This window comes from Anthonomus grandis, chromosome 22 (genome assembly GCF_022605725.1).
Source record: "Anthonomus grandis grandis chromosome 22, icAntGran1.3, whole genome shotgun sequence".
NCBI classification, from domain to species: domain Eukaryota; kingdom Metazoa; phylum Arthropoda; class Insecta; order Coleoptera; family Curculionidae; genus Anthonomus; species Anthonomus grandis.
In genome coordinates, this window is record NC_065567.1 from 30,908,618 (window position 1) to 30,933,594 (window position 24,977).

Below are 24,977 nucleotides of genomic sequence, written 5' to 3' on the forward strand. Positions count from 1 at the left end.
AATAAATAATAAAACATAAGTTTATAAATTTAAATATCATAAAATCATAAAATTTTAAAATATAAAATTTAATAAAATGAGAACACAAACACACAATAAAGTTAAGGTAAAATAAATAATAAAATAAAACGTATAATGATATAACATAAAATATAAAATTCATAACACAGGATAAAGATAAAAAAGACAAATTACAGGCAATTATTATATCGATTAAATAACAGTGTGCGCGGACTATAAATAAATTCCTGGCAAACGACATATGTACGTTCTCGATTTTGATTGCTCGATATCGATTCGACGCTTCACACATACGCACAAATATTTAGAAAAAAAAACACAAAGTGGCAACATGGGATACTTGCATGGTAAACATAGAGGTTTTCTACGTTGCCATGTTGAATAAAATTCTGAAAAATTTCTTAAATACTCTCAAAGTATATATTATTAGTTAGCAAATAAACGAAACTTTTAAAGAGTACATTTTTTACCTGTTACAAAACACAACACATTAAAAAAAAAAAAATTTGATTAAGAAAAATATATATTGTATGAAAACTTGGAAAGTCGAGACATGGTGAACTCAAACAACCTCGTCCTAAGATTTGAGATCATCTAAATGGCGCGGTTTCTCTTTATAAACTTGATTTTAAATACCCCCAAAGAAAAAAAACCAGTGGTGTTAGATCTGGTGTTCTTGCAGGCCTTTCCGTAGGACCTCATTCAAATATTTGCGTACCTGACGACCAAAATGGGGTGGGGCACCATCCAGTTGAAACCAAATAGATCTTTTTGGCATATTAAGTAATTTTGAAGAAATTCTGAATATCGGTCTCCAGTAAAAATTTTGAATTGAATTTTGATTTAATTGAAAACAAGAGGTCTTAGTATTTAAGATCCTTGCCCAGACATTTTATTTTTGTGTATGCTGTGTATGATTTCCTCTCATCCAATGGGTGCTCCAGTACCTAAAATTTTGCTAATTTACCCTGGTCATTAAATAGTATCTGCCGATGGAACAATGGATTTAAGTTACACATTTCCAGCAAAATTTCTAAGTTTGTATAAATGATACTTTTCCTTGTTCAATACACGCAAAGTTGTTTGGTGGCTTACAATATTATTTGAGGTTACTTCAGAAGATGAAATTTAGGGATTATCTTGCACTTCTAATTAAATGTTCATTCATTTATTTTCATTAATTTTTGGCTGTATAAGATTTTTCACTGTCCCTGTTTCTCTAATTTTCTTCCAATTTTACTTACTATACTTCTTGTAATGGGCCTATTTGGATATTTTGCATTAAACAAATTATATACAATAAAAATTAAAATATCAATTTTTAAACTTTAAATGTGCCCTGACACAAGTTATATTTGACAATTTACTTACCATGGCAATATATCTTTTATACATTAAGTAATGCTTGCTTTTTTATTAAATAATTAAACAATATTAAATGCATTTATTCCCATCATATTTTCTATGTTCTCAGAATAAAGGAATTAAATAGTAAGAATAGAAGAGTGAAACCCGTTTTTTAGAGGCTTTTAAATTCATAAAAACAGCAATTTTTAAACCCGCGTATCTTAGAAACAGTTAAATAAAAGTATGGCATGTCATACATCAAAATGTTTATAATTTTGTGTAGAATCCAAAAAATGGGTGTCCCATTTAAAATAAGGAAGTTGGTATTGATTACGGCTATATGGCATCCTGTATTGAAAAAAACACGCAACAAAAAATATTAATGTTTTGTCAAATAGGCCCTCATTTATTCTTTAATCAATTTGTTCCATATTTTTATTTAAAAACCTTTTTTTTTGTTCAGGATTTCAAGGATTGGAAAGTAAATTTTTTTTCAAGTATAATAAATTATTAGGATTTCTCCTTAGGACAAAAATAAATTGAGCATTCTCCATTACTCTCGTATACATGAAAATATTAACATTCTCCCATAATCATTTTCAAAATAATTTTTCATGCCTTAATTTCAATAATAAAAAATCCTCAAAATTCCTTGCCTTTTTCTACACAGACAAAAAGCAATCCAGACAATTCCAAATAAAAAACCGATCCCTTGTGTCTCAATAAAACCGAATATTCCAATACAATCAGAGCCTAATTGGAAGTTATTAGGAGTGCATTGCCCTTGGGTCATAGCACGCTACACAAGCCGAACCGACGTAGTCAAATAATTTACAATCCAGACTGGAAACAAATAAAAGTGACCCCTTTGATAAAATGTATGGATCGCCTGTACGTAGCAAGTCCTAAATGGCTTCTTTTATCGCATTCTTTTACCCCTTCCGCACCTAAATATTTCCAATTTAATTTCTGAGTTTTCCTATACACATTTACTTTGATAAAATAATATTGCATGTGCCAGTAACGGTTTTTAAAATAAGTACACTGAAAGAAAGGAACTGCCAATATTCAATTAAATGGTGTATACCTGGAGGAAAATGGTACATGCTTAAATAGATGTAATTTTATTTGGGTTAATCAATTTCGATTAATTGACTTAAATTCATGATTTATTTGACCGATATTTTATTGAGTCAAGGTAATATTCGCTTCTATATCGCAACTTTAATAAGTAAAATCTCTTTTATTTTAATAAAACAGTTATTTGCATTATAAGTTTTTGTAGTTGAAAATATCACCCCTATACTTAAAAAAGTTACAGTGTAATAGAATTTTATTAATTGGCAATAAGTAAAAATAAAATGGAAGAATTTTAAAGTTAAACCGCCTTACCCATTTGCGTTTAGCGTTTTAAAGTAAGTAAGTAGCGATATTATAAACAATATAAAAAGAGATGTAAATTGGAATTGTAGATCTTGTCGTGTAGCAGTTTTTCGAGTTTTATGAACTAAAATAAACGACTGATAATAACTAATGACAACACTGAATGTGCATTTGATAAAGGCTGTATTTTCTTTTTTTCTAAAGGCTAAAATTTGATATTAAATAAACCTTTCGGTTTATTACTTTTTTAATAATTAAAATAAATATCATAATTATTGATCTTTTTTCTTTGATCTTTTGAAGCTACAAGAATATTTTCATGATCTTAAAAATTAATATCCCTACATAATATGCATATTGATATCAAGTGCCTGGAAATAAAAATTACTTCGATTGCCTAGAAAAGTTAGGAAAAGTGGAAAAATAGGAAAAAACTCCAAATTTCCATTTTTTTTAGAACTAGCTGATAAAAACCACTCAAAATTGCTTGAAAAAAAAAACAATAAATATCTCGAACTAGCTAAAAATAATAAATATTTATGCGCATTTGAATAAATAAAACACTTATTCTAGGCTTTTGAATTACTGATAGGCACTTGATTTTATTTTTTTTTTAAATTCCACTAAAGGCACTTGAATTCGCTAAAAGCTTAGTCTAGACTCTTGAATTAATTAATTTATTAATTATAAATAATCCTAAAATAACCTTGTAATTAATTCAAGCATGGGTCTCATTAACTTAAAGGTTTGTAACAGAAAGCCATCAAGTACCTTAAATCTCAGAAAAATTATAAGTAACTCAAAATCCTGGAATAACCTTCTAATTTATTCAAGAGCTTAAAATAAATCCGTTTTATTCAAATGTCTATTATAGGTAAATTAACCAAACAATTTGTTTACGTCTTTGAGTTGATCAAATCCTTTAAAAAATAATTAAGAAGAAAATATTACAATTATTCCAGGGTTTTGAGTTACTGTTGCATTAGATTGTTTAAAAAGTTCATTAAAAGCACTTGATTATTATTAAGAATTTATTCCAGGCACTTACATTGACTAGGAGCTTAGTCCAGGCTTTTGAATTAGTTATTAATTAATTAAGTTCCTTTAACCAAAATTCTGGAATAAATCCTAATTAATTCAAGAGCCTGGAGTAAGTGCGTTTCATTCAAATGTCTTTTATAGGTAAATTCCAACCAATCTGAGTAAAATTTAAAAAAAAATGGGTTTTACGCCTTTAATTTGATAAAATCCTTGAAACAAATAATTAAGAAGAAAATATTAAATTTTTATTGGCATTTGAATAAATATTACATTTATTCCAGTGTTTTAAGCTACTGTTATGCACTAAATTGTTTAAAAACTTCATTAAAGGCACTTGATAAATTATTAAGAATTTATTCCAGGCACTTACATTGACTAGGAGCTTAGTCCAGGCTTTTGAATTAGTTATTAGTTAATTAAGTACTTTTAAACAAAATCCTGGAATAAATTTTAATTAATTCAAGAGCCTGGAATAAGTGCGTTTTATTCAAATGTCTGTTATAGGTAAATTCCAACCAATCTGAGTAAAATTTTGAAAAAAATTGGTTTTACGCCTTTAACTTGATAAAATCCTTGAAAAAATAATTAAGAAGAAAATATTATATTTTTATTAGCATTTGAATAAATATTACATTTATTCCAGTGTTTTGAGTTACTGTTATGTACTTGATTCTTTTTAAACTTCTTTAAAGGCACTTGATTATTATTAAGAATTTATTCCAGGCACTTACATTAACTAGGAGCTTAGTCCAGGCTTTTGAATTACATATTAATTAATTAAGTGCCTATAACCGAAATCCAAGAATAAATGTTAATTAATTCAAGAGCCTGGAATAAGTGCGTTTTATTTAAATGTCTGTTATAGGTAAATTCCAACCAATCTGAGTAAAATTTAAAAAAAAATGGGTTTTACGCCTTTAATTTGATAAAATCCTTGGAAAAATTAATTAAGAAGAAAATATTACATTTTTATTAGCATTTGAATAAATATTACATTTATTCCAGTGTTTTAAGTGACTGTTATGCACTAAATTGTTTAAAAAGTTCATTAAAGACACTTAATAATAATAATTAATTGTCTTTAATGAACTTTATAATATAAAGAATAAATTCTTAATAATAAATTATTAAGAATTTATTCCAGGCACTTATATTGACTAGGAGCTTAGTCCAGGCTTTTGAATTAGTTATTAATTAATTAAGTGCCTATAACCGAAATCCAGGAATAAATCTTAATTAATTCAAGAGCCTGGAATAAGCGCGTTTTATTCAAATTTCTCTTATACATAAATACCAATCAATTTGAGACCCTGGAAGTAAAATTTTGAAAAAAATTGGTTTTACGCCTTTAACTTGATAAAATCCTTCAAAAAATAATTAAGAAGAAAATATTACATTTTTATTAGCAATTGAATAAATAATACCTTTATTCCAGGGTTTTAAATTACTGTTAAAGGCACTTGATTATTATTAAGAATTTATTCCAGGCACTTACATTAACTAGGAGCTTAGTCCAGGCTTTTGAATTAAATATTAATTAATTAAATGCTTATAACCGAAATCCAGAAATAAATCTTAATTAATTCAAGAGCCTGGAATAAGTGCGTTTCATTAAAATGTCTGTTATAGGTAAATTCCAATCAATCTGAGTAAAATTTTGAAAAAAATTGGTGTTACGCCTTTAACTTGAGAAAATCCTTAAAAAAATAATTAAGGAGAAAACATTACATTTTTATTGGCATTTGAATAAATATTACAATTATTCCAGGGTTTTAAGTTACTGTTGCACTAGATTGTTTAAAAAATTCATTAAAGGCACTTAATAAATTATTAAGAATTTATTTCAGGCACTTACATTGACTAGGAGCTTAGTCCAGGCTTTTGAATTGGTCATTAGTTAATTAAGTTCCTATAACTAAACCAAAATCCAGGAATAAACTTTTAATTAATTCAAGAGCCTGAAATAAATTTTCTGGTTAATTTAAGTGCCTATAATTCTATTTTAAGGGTATAAATAACTCAAAATCCTGTAATAACCAATTAATTAATTTAAAAGCTTGGAATTAGAGAATTAGCATTTTATTTGTGGAGAAAAGACTTTCCCTACTAACATTTCAATTTAATTAGTGTTGATTTTCATTTAGATTTAATATAATGCTTCTAATATATCTATATTAATTTAAGGGTATTTTTTAGTTTTTTATATTATATTTTTATTTCAAATTTTAAATTATATATTTTTCAGTTTTTTAATTGTCTCGTTATTTATCCCTTATTAAACATTTCGTTGACAGACAGATTAAGTAGATTTTTATTGACTTCAATATAATTGAAATTACAATTAGTTCAACTAAATGGCCAACTTAACATAACTCAATCAATAATTATAAGCAATTCTCAATTTAATGTAAATATTTCGGAATTACTTTAAAGAAAAAACGTGTTAGTTTAAATTGATAACATCATTATTAAGTGAATATACTATTGATTTAATTATATATCATTTTTCACATATTTACTTGGATACTAAAAAAATAGTGGTATCCAATTATGTACCTAAGTGACCCAAGAAAATTAGCCGTCTTTAAGATTAATTTAAGTACACGCCAAATTTAGTTACTTTTATCTGTGTACATAAGTAAATACATATATTTATTACACATAATTTACTCTTAAAGATATTTATGTAAATATACTTCCATTTATTATTTAATAATCGATTTATGCCCGCAAACAAACCATCAATCATGCCCATTATGTATATATTATTAGTAATTATTATCTTTCTGATGTAAGAACTATTGTAATAAATTATGAAGGATAATGTGGCAACCTCGTATGTCTGACTGTTGCTATAATATATATTTTCATGAAATTTTTTTAACACGGCAACTATGTACTACATAACCAAAAGTAGTATTATATAACAGGTGTTTTCTAGGTTTATTGCTATTAATGGTAATGTACCATCATTAAATACGCGTGTTTTTTTAGTGTAATTATGTAGTTATTAGTTGTAGGTACTTACATGCTTATTATTAATTTAAGAAAAATGTTTGTTTCATGAATGTAGTTTGGGAAATTTTTTACCGAAAAATCTCATTTTTTAAATATCTGAGGAATGTTAAAGGAATTTGGTTCAGAGAAACTCAGTAATTGATAATTTGCTTAAAATTCCACATTTAATTTGGAATTTTGCCTATCGGCCTCAGAAATCACCCAAAATCCAGAAACTCGAGTTTTTTTGAAAAATGTGGTAAAAAAACTGAATTTTTAGCTAATTCTGATCTGTTTTCCTTTTTTGCTTCAGGAGTTTCAAGGATCCGACCCGAAGTCATCCTTGAAGAATTTGCTTCAAAAGAATCCAAAAACTGAATTAATTCTTCAGATATTCGATATAAATTTTATTAAACTTAACAAATATGCCATGAAATAAACCTAGACTAACTTATTTATTAATATCCTAATAATCATACAAAAATATAAGAAAAATGACAATAAGAAAAACATACTTTTAGTCTATGAGTAATTAATTTGGAAGATCTGTAGGTAATGCTCTAAGGTAAGTTCAGTATTAGGTCAATAAATCAATTACCCCCCAAAAAATATATATCTTTGAAAATTATTAATTTTTAAATATATATGTATTTAATTTGTAATATTTAATTTATATTTTCAAACAGTATATACTATAGATAACTACAAATAATAGGAAGAAACTTAAAATTAATATAAATACTTAGGAAACATATCAAGGGACCTCGAATGGCTGGAAAGTGTGAAAAATTATTTCAAATTCATGGAAGAGATTTAAAAATGACTACAAAAACCGGTAATAAAATACAAATTTAGTTCAAATGCCTGGAAAATATTTAAAACGACTTATAAGGTCTGGAAAGGACTTAACACCATAAAACTTTGAGCTATCATAAGGATTAAAAAATTGTGGAAATTTAGTATATTTACAAACTTACGTTGTATTTTTTCAATTTAGTTAATACTATGATACAACGAATTCCAAACTACTATCGCATATTCTATAGTTGAATTAATAATGGCATGATTGGATTAACTATATAAATGATGTTTGATTACTGAAAGCCTTTGTAATTTGAGATATAATACCTAGATTTTTTTTCTATATGAACACATTGGTTTTTCTACTTAAATTAGAAAATCTTATACCTGCTTAATAACCCATTGAACAATTTTCTTCAACTTTTTGTGCATAGGAAGCTTAATCAAAGGTACAATTTTGACTTTACTTTTGCCCCAAAAAAGATATTCATTACTTTAAACTGATAAGATTCAAGGTCATGATTTCCACCTTTATTGTCTGAATTAGAGGTTATGCAAATAACCTTATCTTGACCTCGTTTCACTTTTATCAGAGGCATTATAAATATATGTCGTGACCAAAGTAACTTACAGTCCTAAAGGTTATTAAATCAGAGTTTTGGACGGTGCTGGCACCTAAGCTAGTTAGATAAGGATTTCGAAAAGTGAATGATAGCCAGAAAAGACATACAATATAAAGTAAACAGTGACAAGTATATAGTACCTGTGGTTTATTTAAAATATATGCCGTTTTCCGCATAACTGGAGGAAAGAAATTAAATTGTGGCTGCAATAAAACAAATTAAATTGCAGAAACATTTCAGAATGGCTTGCGTAATAATAAGATATTCCGAGTGCCGTTCGTTGAACTCGTTTTGCTGCATAAATAAAATGCTTTGAATAAAATCTAGGATTATTTCGTGCAATAATGCTGCGTTGCTTTTTACTGCCATTTACCACCATCGTAGTACGTTTTCTACGTGTTTATTAACGGCTTCCATAGGCTCGCACTGAAAAATATTCGAAGAACTATTATTAGTTATTGAAATGAGGTTATTGGATAAGGACGTTATCTTGGCAACACTCACTTTTACTAATGCAAGCATGCGCATGCTTTAGGTAAAATAAAAAGGTCAGAAAAGCTGTGTGAGACTAACGAGCTCCGAAGTTATAGAAGATGCTTGACAGACTATATACATGTGTAAGACAGAGAACGATATATCCGAATATTTTTAAAATGAAATAAAAACTCAACTCATTGAACTAAAAGTACAGGGCCGTATTTAAAAAAAAAAGATTTTTCTCATACACGTAGTTAAAATCTTTCTTTAGAAGACATTGCCATAAAACTAATATATTTATTATATTGTTTACTACTGCACAACCAAAAACCCTACTTCGGAAAGTAATATTTTAGGTGATTCTAATGTAACCGACGCATGCGCCATAGTGCAAGGTCAACGTTAAAATTTGTTTTTTGTTTAATAATTTCTTTTACTCTGAAATATTTAGAACATAATGTGTAAAATCAAGACAGACTTAGCTATTGACAATGTGTAAGACAAGGAACAATATATCTGAAAATTTTTTAAGAATCCTTCAATTCAATAAACTCAAATAAAAGTACAGGCCTGTATTTTTTTTTAAATAAACGTAGAAAAAGAGTTTTGGATATACCTCTCCTTCTCCTATATAATTTAGAAGATAATGTGTAAAATCAAGACAGACTTATGCTATTGATAATGTGTAAGACAAGGAACAATATATCTGAACATTTTTTAAGAATCCTAAAATTCAATAAACTCAAATGAAAGTGCGGGCCTGTTTTTTTTTAAATATACGTAGAAAAAGAGTTTTGGATATTTCTACCCCTTCTTCTCCTATATAATTTAGAAGATAATGTGTACAATCAAGACAGACTTATACTATTGACAATGTATAAGACAAGGAACAATATATTTGACGATTTTTTAAGAATCCTAAAATTCAATAAACTCAAATAGAAGTACAGGCCTGTTTTTTTTTTAAATATACGTAGAAAAAGAGTTTTGGATATTTCTACTCCTTCTTCTCCTATATAATTTAGAAGATAATGTGTACAATCAAGACAGACTTATGCTATTGACAATGTGTAAGACAAGGAACAATATATTTGACGATTTTTTAAAAATCCTAAAATTCAATAAACTCAAATAAAGTACAGGCCTGTTTTTTTTTAAATAAACGTAGAAAAAGAGTTTTGGATATACCCCTCCTTCTCCTATATAAGTTAGAAGATAATGTGTAAAATCAAGACAGACTTAGCTATTGACAATGTGTAAGACAAGGAACAATATATTTGAAAATTTTTTAAGACTCCTAAAATTCAATAAACTCAAATGAAACTGTATTTTTTTTTTTAAATAAACGTAGAAAAAGAGTTTTGGATAAACCCTTCCTTCTCCTATACATTGCTATTGACATAAATCTGTCTTTTTCTGTTTTAAGCAAATATTAATATATTTACTATAATAGTATTTGCTTAAAGCATGGATTTGACACATGCTGTAGAACCGGATAAGTTCCTGACACTACCACGCATGCGCTATAGTGTGGGGTCAACATTCAAATTCGTTTTTGGTTTTAAATACAACATGCTATTAGCGACATTACTTTTATGAGGTCAATGTATAAAAGTAAGATAAACTTATGTCATTGACAATGTGTAAGACAAAAAACGATATATTTAAGCATTTTCGTTTTTTTTTACATAAATTATTCAAGAATACGATTTTTTCATTTATCCTTCATTTTCATACACATTGTTAATCACATAAGCCTCTCTCTAGAAGTCTTTGCATTGAAAATAATAATATTATATTGTATAAAAGTAAGATATAAACCAAACATTCTTATAGACTTATGCCTATAAGAATGTGTAAGAAAAAGACCGATATATCTTAACATTTTCTTGTTTTTTTTTTCAGATAAATTTGTTATTATTCAAGAATCCGAAAATTCCAATAAACTCAAATACACATAGCTTTCATTCTCATACACGTTCTTAATGACATAAGTCTGTCTTTCTCTAGAAGACATTGCCTTGGGCAAATACTAATATTTTCATTATATGGTGCAAAAGAAAGACAAACTTATGCATATAAGAATGTGTATGAAAAAGGCCGATATATCCAAACATTTTTCTTTTTTTTTTCCAGATATGTTTCTCATATACATTGTTAATGGTATAAGTCTGTCTTTCTCTAGAAAACATTGCCTTGGGCAAATACTAATATATTTATTATATTGGGTAAAACAAAGACAGACTTACGCCAATAAGAATGTGTAAGAAAAAGACCGATATATCCGAACATTTTTCGTGTTTTTTTTCAGATAAATTTGTTATTATTTAAAAATTTTAAAATTGCAATAAACTCAAATACCAGTACAGAACCGTAGTTTTTTTTAAACGTAATAAAACAGTAAAAACGATTTTTTAATATACTTTTCCTTCTGATACACATTGTTATTGACATAAATCTGTCTTTCTCTAGAAGACATTGCCTTGGACAAATACTAATATATTCATTATATTGTATAAAAGAAAGATAGACTTATACCTATAACAATGTGTAAGGCAAAGACGATATATCAGAACATGTATGTTCGTGTTGTTGTTTTTTCAGATAAATTATTATTGTTCAACAAACCTAAAATTTATATTTCTTTTAAATGGACGTAGAAAAAAAAAATAAAAACGATTATTTGATATACTTATCTTTCTCATTCACATTGTTAATGACATAAGTCTGTCTTTCTTTGGAAGACATTTCCTTAATACCAATATATTAATTATATTATTTACTAGTGCATGAATTTGAAACACGCTGTACAACCAGATAATAAATTCTTAAACACTACTACGCATGCGCCATAGTATGGCATCAACATTAAAATTCGGTTTTTTTTAATAGATTTTTTAAAAGTGACTTACTTTTTAGACGATAATGTGTAAAAGCAAGACAGACTTATATTAATAACAATGTGCAAGACAAAGAACGAAATATCCGGATATTTCATTTTCAAAAAATTAAAGCGGTTTCTTGATGTACCCTTCCTTTTCACACACATAAGAACATAAGTCTATCTTTCTCTGTAACTATTACAAGATGATTTCGCGGATTTGAACCTTTCTTTATTAACCTGGTGTAAGTAGGAACACTAGTGCACATGCGTCATAATCAGAGATACTATATTAATAATACCTCATATGCTAATTTACTCGAGCATTACTGGCGCATGCGCTATAGTGTAGTGGTAGTTTCCATTTTAGAAACTTGCTTAATTTTCTAAATTTGAAATTCAAACGACGTTGATGGATTGCCAAGTGAACGCATGCAACAACTGTTTAATCATTAAAAACCTAATTATGCGTGCCTCTAATTGTGTTAAAAACACATTAAAAAATATAACCATTATTAATGGCAAGTAAAACGTGCATTGTTCGTAAAATTTTATGCTCAATTATTACGGTTTGTTATTAGCAGTTTCACTTGTTTGAACAATAGCATATTACCCGGCACTTTTGCGAGAAAAAAAATTACAAAAACGTTAGTCGTGTACATTAAAATTATGCATAAATATGCCAAAATTAGTGATTTTTTTTTATATGGAAAAAAACGTAAATGGAAAACGTGAAATAATTTACTTAATTTCAGAGCGTATTTTATGAAAATTTGCGCTAAGCAAAGGATTTTTAATTAGAAAAAAATTTATCTACAAAAATTTTCGAAAACTGAAAGATTCCAGAGTTAGAGGGAAAAATTGGAAAACCTTAAGTAATTTTCTCAATTTTGCAGTGATTTAAAATTAATTAGCTCTATAGAACGGATATTTAATTTAAAATAAAAGATGTATTTATGAAAATTTTAAAAAATGGGAAAATTCCATAGTAAAATGGCAAAAATTGGATACTGTGTCAAACTAATAAAAGTGTCTAAGTAAAAACCTTTAATAACTTCTTCAATTTTCCACCGATTTTCATGTAAATTAATGAAATGAGTGATTTTTTTTTATTTTAGCTAAAAAACAAAATGGATCTGCATTTCGGACGAACAGTCTGGGAAGTGGAGCCAGGACGCCGCCCTCAGAAAGAAAGGGAAAATTTTCTTTAGGGAAATTATTAAGGCCATGGAAATGGAAACGGAAACGAAAATCGGATAAATTAGAGGCTGTGTCTAGAAGTAAGTTCCCAAACTGTTTTTCTTGCCAAAAACATCATTTTAAAAAAAAATACTTCACGCGCGTTTTAAATCCACCATTAGGCAGATGTAAGTCATAAAAACTTCCGGTGCAAATGTCTGGACATCATGTTTAAAATGTTTTACGGGTGGACCCTGACCTTTATGCGCTTAAAATAGCGCAACTCATTAAAACGCTGTATATCTGTGTCAGTGAGTTTTAATGTGACTTTTTAACTGTTTAAATCGGCATAGGCCTCATATAACTAATAACGCAAGTATGTAGGTTGATTTTTAAGAATGTTAATTAGGTTTATATTAAAGTATCCTTGGCATATTTTAAATTTCCATGCTATATTCGATATTATAATATCGTCGGTTTTTTGCAATTGAAATTAGGGTATTTTAAATCTATTTCGAAGCTTTTTGGAAACAACTGTAATTGGTGCCAAAATTCGTTATGAGCCAATAAAAAAGGGCCAAGTTTACATAATTATATATATCTCAGTCTTATACTAAAACATAATTATCACCATTAATTTATCTTTGTCTAAGTCATTTTGGACATTTCATGATAAATAGGATAATTTTAAGCCAACTTCCGGAAATCTTTCAGTCAGCACGTCACTAACAAAGAAAATATGCGCCATTAGAAAAGACCCAATTTTAAAAAAAAATAGACCCCTCTCTGTTTTACACATAATGTTTGCCGTAAGTTTGCCTTTGTACAACCCATAATACTAGAAAAATATTATACCTACATACAGCGCGTTTAATAACTTTTTCAATTTTCTGCCGAATTTTATGAAAATTAGCGCTAAGGAAAGGGTTTTTAATTGGAAATAAAAAATGCGTCTACAAAAATTTGATACATTGAGTTAGAGGGAAGAATTGAGAAATGTGCCTAGTATAATTTTGTAAGTAAAAACCCTTAAATAATTTCGTTAATTTCTCATCCATTTTCATGACAATTACTTCTAGGGAAAATATTTTTAATTTGTAACAAAAAGTTTGTTTATGAAAAATTTGAAAAAATTTTTAGAGTTTATTGGAGAAATTACAGGATGTGTTAAGTTCATAAAAATGCACAAGTGGAAAAACTTGAGTAGTTTTCTCAATTTCCCACCGATTTTCATGAAAATTAGGTCTAAGGAAAGGGTTTTCAATTTAGAATGAAAAACGTATTTATGAATATTTTGAAAAATTGACAAAATTCAGAAATATAAGGAAAAATTGAAAAATGTGTCAAATTAATAAATATGTTTAAGTGGAAAACCTCAAATATTTTTTTCGATTTCGCACTGGGTTTTTATAAAAATTACCTTTGGTCAAAGGGGTTTTAATTTAGAACAAAAAATCTGATTAAGAAAATTTTGGATTTAAAGCGAAATGTTGGAAAATTCGCCCAAAACAAAGTGCCACATTTTCCCCAATTGTTCATTGATTTTTATGAAAATTAACTTTAGGAAAATGATTTTCAATTAAGAACAAAAAAATCTGTTTATGAAAAATTTAAGAAACTAGAAAATTTCAGAGTTAAAGAGAAAAATTGGAGAATGTTAATAATAATGTATTTATTTAGCTTGGGCTACAAAAGGTTATACATAATATAATACATATTTAAAAAAAAAAACTTAAAAATTTAAATCAATGAAAATAAAAGAAGCAAATAAATTGAACAAAAAAGTGTGTGCTTGTACATATTTAATTAATTCTTAATTTATAAATAAAATTTAAGCCTAAAATATAGCAAAAATAAAACAAAATACGTGTTAAAATTGTAAAATAAAATAAATACACATATAAACTACAACTAATAATAATCTTTATTTAGCAAAAAAAAAAAATCAGAGTTACAGGGAAAAATTTGAAAATTTGTCAAATTAATTAAAGTGTCTAAGTGGAAAACCTTTAATAATTTTCTTAATTTCCCAGCGATTTTTATGAAAATTGGCTCTAAAGAAAGGATTTTTAATTTAGAACAAAAAATGTTTTAATGAAAATTTTGAAAAACTAGAAAATTTCAGAGTTACAGGGAAAAATTGGAAAATATGTGAAATTAATAAGTGTCCCAAGACAAAGCGCCATAGTTTCCCAAATTTTTTACTTATTTTCATGAAAATTAACTTAATTGAAGGGGTTTCTAGTTTGGAATAAAAATCTATCTATGAAACTTTTAAAAAACTGAAAAGTCTTAAAGTTAAAGAAAAAAATTGGAAAATGTGTCAAATTAGTAAAAGTGTCTAAGTGGAAAACCCTTAATAACTTCCTTAATTTTATACCGATTTTAAAATAATTCGCTCTCAAGAAAGGATTTTTAATTTAGAACAAAAAATGTTTTCATGGAAATTTTGAAAAACTGAAAAATTCAAGAGTTCAAAGAAAAATGTGTTAAATTAATAACTGTCCCAAGACAAAGCGCCATAGTTTCCCCAATTTTTCACCTATTTTCATGAAAATTGCATTGATGCAATTTTTATGAAAGTTGGCTCTCAAGCAAGGATTTTTAATTTAGAACAAGAAATGTTTTCATGGAAATTTTGAAAAACTGAAAAATTCAAGAGTTCAAAGAAAAATGTGTTAAATTAATAACTGTCCCAAGACAAAGCGCCATAGTTTCCCTAATTTTTCACCTATTTTCATGAAAATTGCATTGGTGCAATTTTTATGAAAGTTGGCTCTAACGAGAGGATTTTTAATTTAGAACAAGAAATGTTTATATGAAAATTTTGAAAATCTAGAAAATTTCAGAGCTACAGGGAAAAATTGGAAAATATGTGAAATTAATAAGTGTCCCAAGACAAAGCGCCATAGTTTCCCCAATTTTCTACCTATTTTCATGAAAATTAACTTAATTAAAAGGGTTTTTAGTTTAGAATAAAAAATTTATGAAAATTTTGAAAAACTGCAAAGTTTCAGAGTTAAAGAAAAAAAATTGGAAAATGTGTCAAAATAAACATTTTGAAAAAGTGTCTAAGTGGAAAACCCTTAATAATTTTCTTAATTTCCCACCGATTTTTATGAAAGTTGGCTCTCAAGAAAGGATTTTTAATTTAGAACAAGAAATGTTTTCATGGAATTTTTGAAAAACTGAAAAATTCAAGAGTGCAAAGGCAATATTGGAAAATATGTTAAATTTATAAGTGTCCCAAGACAAAGCGCCGTAGTTTCCCCAATTTTCTACATATTTTCATGAAAATTAACTTAATTAAAAGGGTTTTTAGTTTAGAATAAAAAATTTATGAAAATTTTGAAAAACTCCAAAATTTCAGAGTTAAAGAAAAAAAATTGGAAAATGTGTCAAAAAAAAAATTGAAAAAGTGTCTAAGTGGAAAACCCTTAATAATTTTCTTAATTTCCCACCGATTTTTATGAAAGTTGGCTCTCAAGAAAGGATTTTTAATTTAGAACAAGAAATGTTTTCATGGAATTTTTGAAAAACTGAAAAATTCAAGAGTGCAAAGGCAAAATCGGAAAATATGTTAAATTAATAAGTGTTCCAAGACAAAGCGCCGTAGTTTCCCCAATTTTTTACTTATTTTCATGAAAATTAACTTAATTAAAAGGGTTTTTAGTTTAGAATAAAAAATTTATGAAAATTTTGAAAAACTGCCAAATTTCAGAGTTAAAGAAAAAAAATTGGAAAATGTGTCAAAATAAACATTTTGAAAAAGTGTCTAAGTGGAAAACCCTTAATAATTTTCTTAATTTCTCACCGATTTTTATGAAAGTTGGCTCTCAAGAAAGGATTTTTAATTTAAAACAAGAAATGTTTTCATGGAATTTATGAAAAACTGAAAAATTCAAGAGTGCAAAGGCAAAATTGGAAAATATGTTAAATTTATAAGTGTCCCAAGACAAAGCGTCGTAGTTTCCCCCAATTTTTTACTTGTTTTCATGAAAATTAACTTAATTAAAAGGGTTTTTAGTTTAGAATAAACAATTTATGAAAATTTTGAAAAACTGCAAAGTTTCAGAGTTAAAGAAAAAAATTGGAAAATGTGTCAAAATAAACATTTTGAAAAAGTGTCTAAGTGGAAAACCCTTAATAATTTTCTTAATTTCCCACCGATTTTTATGAAAGTTGGCTCTCAAGAAAGGATTTTTAGTTTAGAACAAGAAATGTTTTCATGGAATTTTTGAAAAACTAAAAAATTCAAGAGTGCAAAGGCAAAATCGGAAAATATGTTAAATTAATAAGTGTTCCAAAACGAAGCGCCATAGTTTCCTCAATTTTCTGCCTATTTTTATGAAAATTAACTTAATTGAAGGGGTTTTTAGTTTAGAATAAAAAATTTATGAAAATTTTGAAAAAGTGGAAAGTTTCAGAGTTAAATAAAAAAAAATGGAAATTATAAAAAAAAAATTGAAAAAGTGTTGAAAATCCTTAATAATTTCCCACCGATTTTTATGAAAGTTGGCTCTCAAGCAAGGATTTTTAATTTAGAACAAGAAATGTTTTTATGAAAATTTTGAAAAACTAGAAAATTTCAGAGTTACAGGGAAAAATTGAAAAATATGTGAAATTAATAAGTGTCCCAAGACAAAGCGCCATAGTTTCCCCAATTTTCTACCTATTTTAATGAAAATGAACTTAATTAAAAGGGTTTTTAGTTTAGAATAAAAAATTTATCAAAATTTTGAAAAACTGCAAAGTTTCAGAGTTAAAGAAAAAAAATTGGAAAATGTGTCAAAATAAACATTTTGAAAAAGTGTCTAAGTGGAAAACCCTTAATAATTTTCTTAATTTCCCAGCGATTTTTATGAAAATTGGCTCTAAAGAAAGGATTTTTAATTTAGAACAAGACATGTTTTTATGAAAATTTTGAAAAACTGAAAGTTTCAGAGTTAAAAAAAAAAAATTGGAAAATGTGTCAAAATAAACATTTTGAAAAAGTGTCTAAGTGGAAAACCCTTAATAATTTTCTTAATTTCCCACCGATTTTTATGAAAGTTGGCTCTAAAGAAAGGATTTTTAATTTAGAACAAGAAATGTTTTTATGAAAATTTTGAAAAACTAGAAAATTTCAGAGTTACAGGGAAACATTGGAAAATATGTGAAATTAATAAGTGTCCCAAGACAAAGCGCCGTAGTTTCCCCAATTTTTTACTTATTTTCATGAAAATTAACTTAATTGAAGGGGTTTTTAATTTAGAATAAAAAATCTATAAAAATTAAAAAAAAAACCGGAAAGTTTCAGAGTTAAAGATAAAAATTGGAAAATGTGTCAAAAAAAAATTGAAAAAGTGTCTAAGTGGAAAACCCTTAGTAATTTCCTTAATTTCCCACTGATTTTTATGATAATTGGCTCTCAAGAAAGAATTTTTAATTTAGAACAAGAAATGTTTTCATGGAAATTTTGAAAAACTGAAAAATTCTAGAGTGCAAGGGCAAAATTGGAAAATGTGTTAAATTAATAACTGTCCCAAGACAAAGCGCCATAGTTTCCCCAATTTTTCACCTATTTTCATGAAAATTGCATTGATGCAAAGGGTTTTTAATTTAGAACAATAAATGTATCTACAAAAAAAATCAAAATTGGAAATTTCCAGAGTTAAAGGGGGATTTTTAAAAATACGACAAAGTATCGAAGGTATCTAAGAGGTAAACTGGACTAGTTCCCTTAATTTCCCACCGATTTTCATGAAAATTGCATTGATGCAAAGGGTTTTTAATTTATAATAAAAAATCTATCTATGAATCTAAAAAATCTAAATTTTGAAAAACGGGAAAATTTTAGATTAAGGGAATAAATTAGAAAATTTATGAAAATAATAAAAAAAATTTAGTGGTAAACCTTAAATAATTTCCTCAATTTCCAACCGATTTTCATGAAAATTTTCTCTAGAGAAGGGGTTTTTAATTTTCAACGAGAAAAGCGCCACAATTTTTCCAATTTTCCACCGATTTTTAGGAAAGAGCTTCTAAATGAGGATAAAAAAATTCTCATTTGTTTTTTAATAAACTAGGATAACGATTACCACATAATGAGGAAGAGATATAAACTTATGAGGAAAATAGTAAGTCAAACTCAAATTAAAAAAAAATAAAAATAGGATGATGCTGTCTAGGAGGCAACACATGAGTTTCCAAATTTAAATTCACCCTCTCATATATTGTGTACGGCGCTTTAAATTCTAAAACAACATCCCTTATACCTCTTACTATTTTTATAAGAGGGCCGCTATAAATACTCCCTTATATATATTTCTTATCCCCCTGAGACACCCTTTTTTTAACCTTAATTTCCTTGCAGCATTAGAAAGAAAAATATCAGTCCGAGCCAACAGGGATGAGTTAGTGTCGAAAGGAATCCTACTGCCAGAAAGCCCTTTGTCTCCGCCCAAGTCCGAGCCAGGTCAGTATCTTTAAATCAAGATAAAAAAACAATATTTGAAGTTACAGGAAACTGCATATTATTGATTATCTAAGCACCAGCACCCTCTCTCGAGAAACTCGCGAAGCATGATATCGATTTGGCGCCCCCCATTAGTGAAGCCTAAAAGCCACTAAATGTTATTACAGTTTACTGTAATCGAGGTGAAAAATTTGATACTTATGCACGTAACAGTTCAATTAAGAAGTTTGTTTTTGAAAATATTTTCTGGCACGTCGCCACGAAAATTCATTGACGAAGCGCATTCTTGATCCAGTTTTTCGAGCATGTCCGTTATGAATCACCCAAAAATGTTGGCGTCCATACAATAATTACAAATTATCCATAATATTGACGTGGTTTTTTTGAAATTTAATCGCTCGAGCTTAGATATGATTAGTTACATCATAAGCGAGGAACTGAAAATAAAAATAAATGACATTCCTATTTTGATAACATTTAATATGTATGATCAAACTGGTCAAACTCAAAAACATAGCAGACTCCTTTGCTCAATTTTTTTATACACACTAGAACATCCCAACAAAAGATAACTAAAGTCAACTACTCACATTCTGATACTATTAACAATTATTTATGTCTGGATTGTCTGGAAATAGTGTTTTTTGTGTTTAATTGGTCTGATTATCCAAGAAAAATATCACTTTCTTCCCATCCTCTTCTAATTCTTAGACTGAGATAGTGATATATAAATGAGAATACCACTTAATTTAAATTATCAATTTCCGTGCATATTTTGGTAAATCTATCAAAAAAAATTATAAATTATTATTATTATTCATGGAGTCTTCCTGAGAAAATAATTTGACTGCTCCTAATTTTTTTTAATTTTCCTTTCGCATCCACCAAAAACCATCATCCGGCAACCAGAGAGTGCATTATGCACAATGTTTATAGAAAATGAACCTGGGACCCCACATACAGTAAGACAATCTTATGAGAAAACGCCCCTTCACATAAGATGCAGCCTGAGAAACCACTTGACGGACTGTAATGGGAGCCCACTTAAGTCTTTTGATCCTTAACAGATTCTCACATAAAAGAGCATAAAGATTATGTTTTATCCGACAGTGTAATTGCTGCCTCTTTAAGTTATGATTTTTCAAATTGTTTTTGTTTTTTTTTATTGCACTATTTTTAGCCCAATTTGATTCTGAAACGACATTCGCGAAAACGGAAATCGATTGCCGTTCGCTTATCGAATGTCAACGGCGACCCTTTATGCCCTTTTATTTTAGATCGAGTAATTTCTCAATTTGTTGAGGATCTATCGATGCCAACAAGCGCCTGTTTACGAATAACGCTGAAAGTTTGGCTGACGACAGGCAATTAATCCCTTAAATTGGATTTTTTGTTCACTTGGAATATTAATCAATATTTAAGTATACAGCTGCTGTGTATGATATGTACAGACATTTTTAAATAATGAAAGGATCGTATACAATAACCAGTCTAATTTAAAATTGTTGTTTTTTTTTGCAAAAAAAAACCACAGAGAGAAGCCAACAAAACAAACGTATTAAAAACAATCCCAGTCGGAATGTTAATTTAAAAATAATAGCCTTTCAAGTGCTTGCGATTACCGCTTTGTTATTACATTACATCACTGTCTATGTACCCAGTCACGGTTGTTACTTAACATTTTAGTATGTATGTTGGTGTATAACCAAACCGCAAACACAAGGAAACAACCATTTAATATGTAATTTTATTAGGCAGTTCAGGAGGTCTATGGTTATAAATTCCCTTATAGAAGTCGAATGATACATAGAAATAATTAAAATATCTTTAAAATAACATGAAAGGGATATGATTGTCATATTTAATTAGGTTATGCACAAATATTTTTCATATTTATACATATTATACCTGTCGAATTTTTTTACTTTTACACTCATCCTCAGGAATCCTTTATTTTGGTGAAGAAAGGAAATTTAAATATTTCAAGTGGTTCCTGTCTTATAAAAAAGTGTGCTTGGTACTTTTTTTTTATTCCAGGCAGTTGGAGTTAACTGAATTTGCTTTATATATTTTTTTGTCTGGACTTAAACTGTCTGAAAACTGTTACAAAATATCACCGTGCCTAGGAAATTATAAAAAAGGCTTTTTTTTATTTGTTGACTTCTATTGCCTGGAAGAAATTAAAAATTTACAGGATTTGCCTGGAAAATTTAAAAAAAAATCTTTCAGGCAATGCAGGCAGAAAATGCTTTGACTAAGACCCTTTTAATAAAATTGTCATTATGTCTTGAAGATTAGTGAGAAACTATTAAAAAAATTTGCAAAGAAATGAGCGAAATTCGTGTTCTAGAATCAGGTTTTTATCCTCAAATCCATCCTCAAAAAATTCTCTATATGAAAAAAAATATATATCCTTATATAGACAACTGAATTTGACTTTAATTGCCTGAAAACTGAAAAAAAAAATAATTAGTAAAACGTATTTTTTATTCCAACCATTCCCGGTGTGTTTCTACTGCCTAAAATCCTTTTATTTTTGTTATTCTGTGCAAAATTCTAAAGAATAGTGAAAATTTGTTGAAAAAAAAATTATTTATGTTATGAAAATTATTATTTTTATTCCAAGAATTTGGGGCAAAAAAATGTATAAAACTCAAGCCACACGTCATATATTATTATCGTTAAATATATCTTTATTCAACGATGTTTTAGTAAATTTTTGGTATATTTATCAAGTGTATATGGTCAAGGTATATTTATTAAACAGTACAATATACGTATATCATGTACTGTTCTGTTTACAAAAGGGAGAAAATTTCAGCATTAAAAAAAATTTACACTAGATTTACATATCTAGTTTTAAAACTCGATGAGGTACTACGCCTCAAATAGTTGATGAAATTCTTCTGAAAAATCATTGTTTTTCGTCCATAATACCCAGTCTAATAACGCTGTTTTTATAGTAAATATTTATATATAAAATTATGTCAAATTTGAATAAACAGTGTTATTAAAATAAGTATTGAATAAATATTTTCTGTAGAAACATTGTTTTTCATTAACACAACCCTTGCCCCCCCACCCACCCCAAATATTTGTCCAGTAAGAAATTCTTTTGAAAAATCACTGTTTTTGTATTAAATATTTATTAACATACATATATATAATTATATCAAATTTAAATAAATAAACTGTGTTTTTAGAATGGATATTAACGACGAAATCAGCTGTTATTCATGCGGATTATTTTGGAAAACAATGATTTTTGAAAACAATTTCTTACTGGTAAGGTGTGTGGGGTGGGTGGGGGGGCAAGGGTAGGGTTAATAAAAAACGGTTTTTTTGCAGAAAATAATTACCTGAGAAAAAATGCTTTTTAAGAAACTTTTAAGTGATAAAAAAACTATAGTTTTTGTATCTATACTTTTCTCACATAACCTTCAGGTTTTCGTGCAAAACGTGAAAAACCTCTATTTAAATTGCAGTAGTTGTGCCATTTTTTATCGCAAATAAGTGGAAATTTAGTTTTTTAAAATAAGTCAATAAGTGTTGAAGAAATTAATTTTTTTTTTGGTTCTATTTTATTATCTAAGTTCAAAAATACAATTTTTAAATTAAAACTATTGGTGTATTTATTTATTTATAATTGACAAAGGATTTACATATCTAGTTTCATACACGTATTCCATTATAGTCTAATAATTTGGTAACGCTATTTGGGAAAAAAAATTAAATATCTCTTATGCAACGTATAGAAGTCAACCAATTTGACCTCAACTTCCCAAAAACTGTCAGAAAAATCATTAATTTTCCTGGAAAATTGTAAAAAAATTGCACATTTTCATCAATAATCAATTTTATAATAATAAGATAAATTAAAAATACTTGTTTTTTGACTAAGACCCTTTTAATAAAATTTTCATTATCTTTTGAAAAATAGTGAGAAACTGTTAAGAAAATTGACAAAAAAATTACCGAAATTCCTTTCCTAGAATCAAGTTTTTACACTCAAAAAATTCTCTATATGAAAATTAATATTTTGATAATGTATGTTATACTAAAAAAAATTATTGTTTTTATTCCAAGCATTTGGGACAATAAATAAATATCCTTATATAGTCAACTGAATTGGATTTCAACTGCCTGGAAGAAATACAAAAATTACAAGAACTTTTTTTTTTTAATATAATTCCAGGCATTTGTGAAAAAATTCCAATATCTTTATATAGACAACTGAGTTTGACTTTATTATTGCGTGCAAAATTCTGAAGAATAGTGAACATTCGTTAAAAAATTATCGTACTCTTCTAGAATCACGTTTTTTTCCCTATGTTAAAAAAAATAATAAAAAAGAAAATAATTATTTATATTATGAAAATTATTATTTTTATTTAAGACATTTGGATGCAAAAATTAAATATGCTTTATAAATATAATCAACTGAATTTGACTTTTAATTTAATTTGCCTCGAAAACTTTAATAAACGTATTTTTTATTTCATTCATTTTAGATTCGTTTCAACTGCCTGGAAAAAATAAAAATCTACAAGGACTTAATTGGAACTTAAAAACAAAAATTTAATAATTTTTATTGTAAAATTTAAAAAATTTTTAGAATTTGGAAAAAAAAATTAATATTCCTTATGCAATCAACTGACTGAAAACTATAATAAAAAAATAAAAATAATCAATTTGTCTGAAGAATTATAGAACACGTATTTCCTTTCCAGCCATTCCAGGTTTGTTTCAACTGCCTGAAAATTAGAAAAAAAAGCATTATTCCAGGCTTGTGTAAAAAAAAAAATATTATTGTGTCAATTTTTTTTTTTGAAAATATTCCTATTTTAGCACCACGTTTTTACCCTCAAATCCGTCCTCAGGAACTCTAATATGTAAAAAGAAAATAATGAAAACAATATTTTGATCATGTATGTTGAAAAATTTAATATTTTTATTTAAGGCATTTCGAAGAAAAAATTAAATATCCCTTATGAAGTCAAGTAAATTTGACTTTAACTGCCTGAAAGAAATAAGAAAATTACAGGAACTTGCCTAGAAAATAATTAAAAAAAAACATTATTCCAGGCATGGATGCTCCTTTTTTTGGTTAATAAAAAAAATAGGCAAAATATTCTTCTTCTAGTACCACGTTTTTACCGTCAAAGCCACCCTCAGGAAATACTCTATGTTAAAACAAAAATAATAATTTATATTTGAAAAATTTCAGGGATTTGGGAGAAAAAATTAAATATTCCTTATATAGTCAATTGAATTTGACTTCAATTGCCTGAAAACTTTAAGAAAAATCATCGAATTGGCTGGAAAATTTGACAAAAAAACGTTATCTCACGGCATGTATAAAAAAAATTGAAAATGCTCCTTTTAATTTTGACATTTTCATTATTACGTAAAAAATGCTTGAGAACAGTGAAAACTTGTTGAAAAAAAATTGGCGAAATACTCCTATTCTAGAATTACGTTAGTCTATGTTTGTTATATATAAAAAAAAAAATCACTTTATACAGTGAATTCACGATGAAAGGATCAAATTCATCGAAAATTCAGGTATTTTTATACTTCTTTTATTTTTTTCGATTAGCATTGCCACTTGCGCGTTTTTTGCAATAAATTTTTTCTAAACACGGTACCTCCAGTAGAAACTAAGGCGTCAACATTTTTTTTTAATGGAACATCCTGTATATAATAACATTTTACAATTCTACGATATATTCTGAATACTTTTTGTATAGCGTACCATATGCCTAAAGTC

General features: G+C 27.4%; 1 protein-coding gene across 8 annotated transcripts in view; it reads left to right on the plus strand.

The window, feature by feature from the left end:
* Positions 1-24,977, plus strand: part of LOC126748203 (phosphatase and actin regulator 1) — a 101,780-nt gene that overhangs the window by 42,154 nt on the left and 34,649 nt on the right. For all 8 annotated transcript variants that reach the window (XM_050457271.1, XM_050457273.1, XM_050457274.1 and 5 more), the window contains 2 exons: positions 12,690-12,851; positions 19,106-19,207. In XM_050457271.1, coding sequence (XP_050313228.1) covers positions 12,690-12,851; positions 19,106-19,207 — 264 coding nt within the window. The remainder of the gene's footprint in view (positions 1-12,689; positions 12,852-19,105; positions 19,208-24,977) is intronic.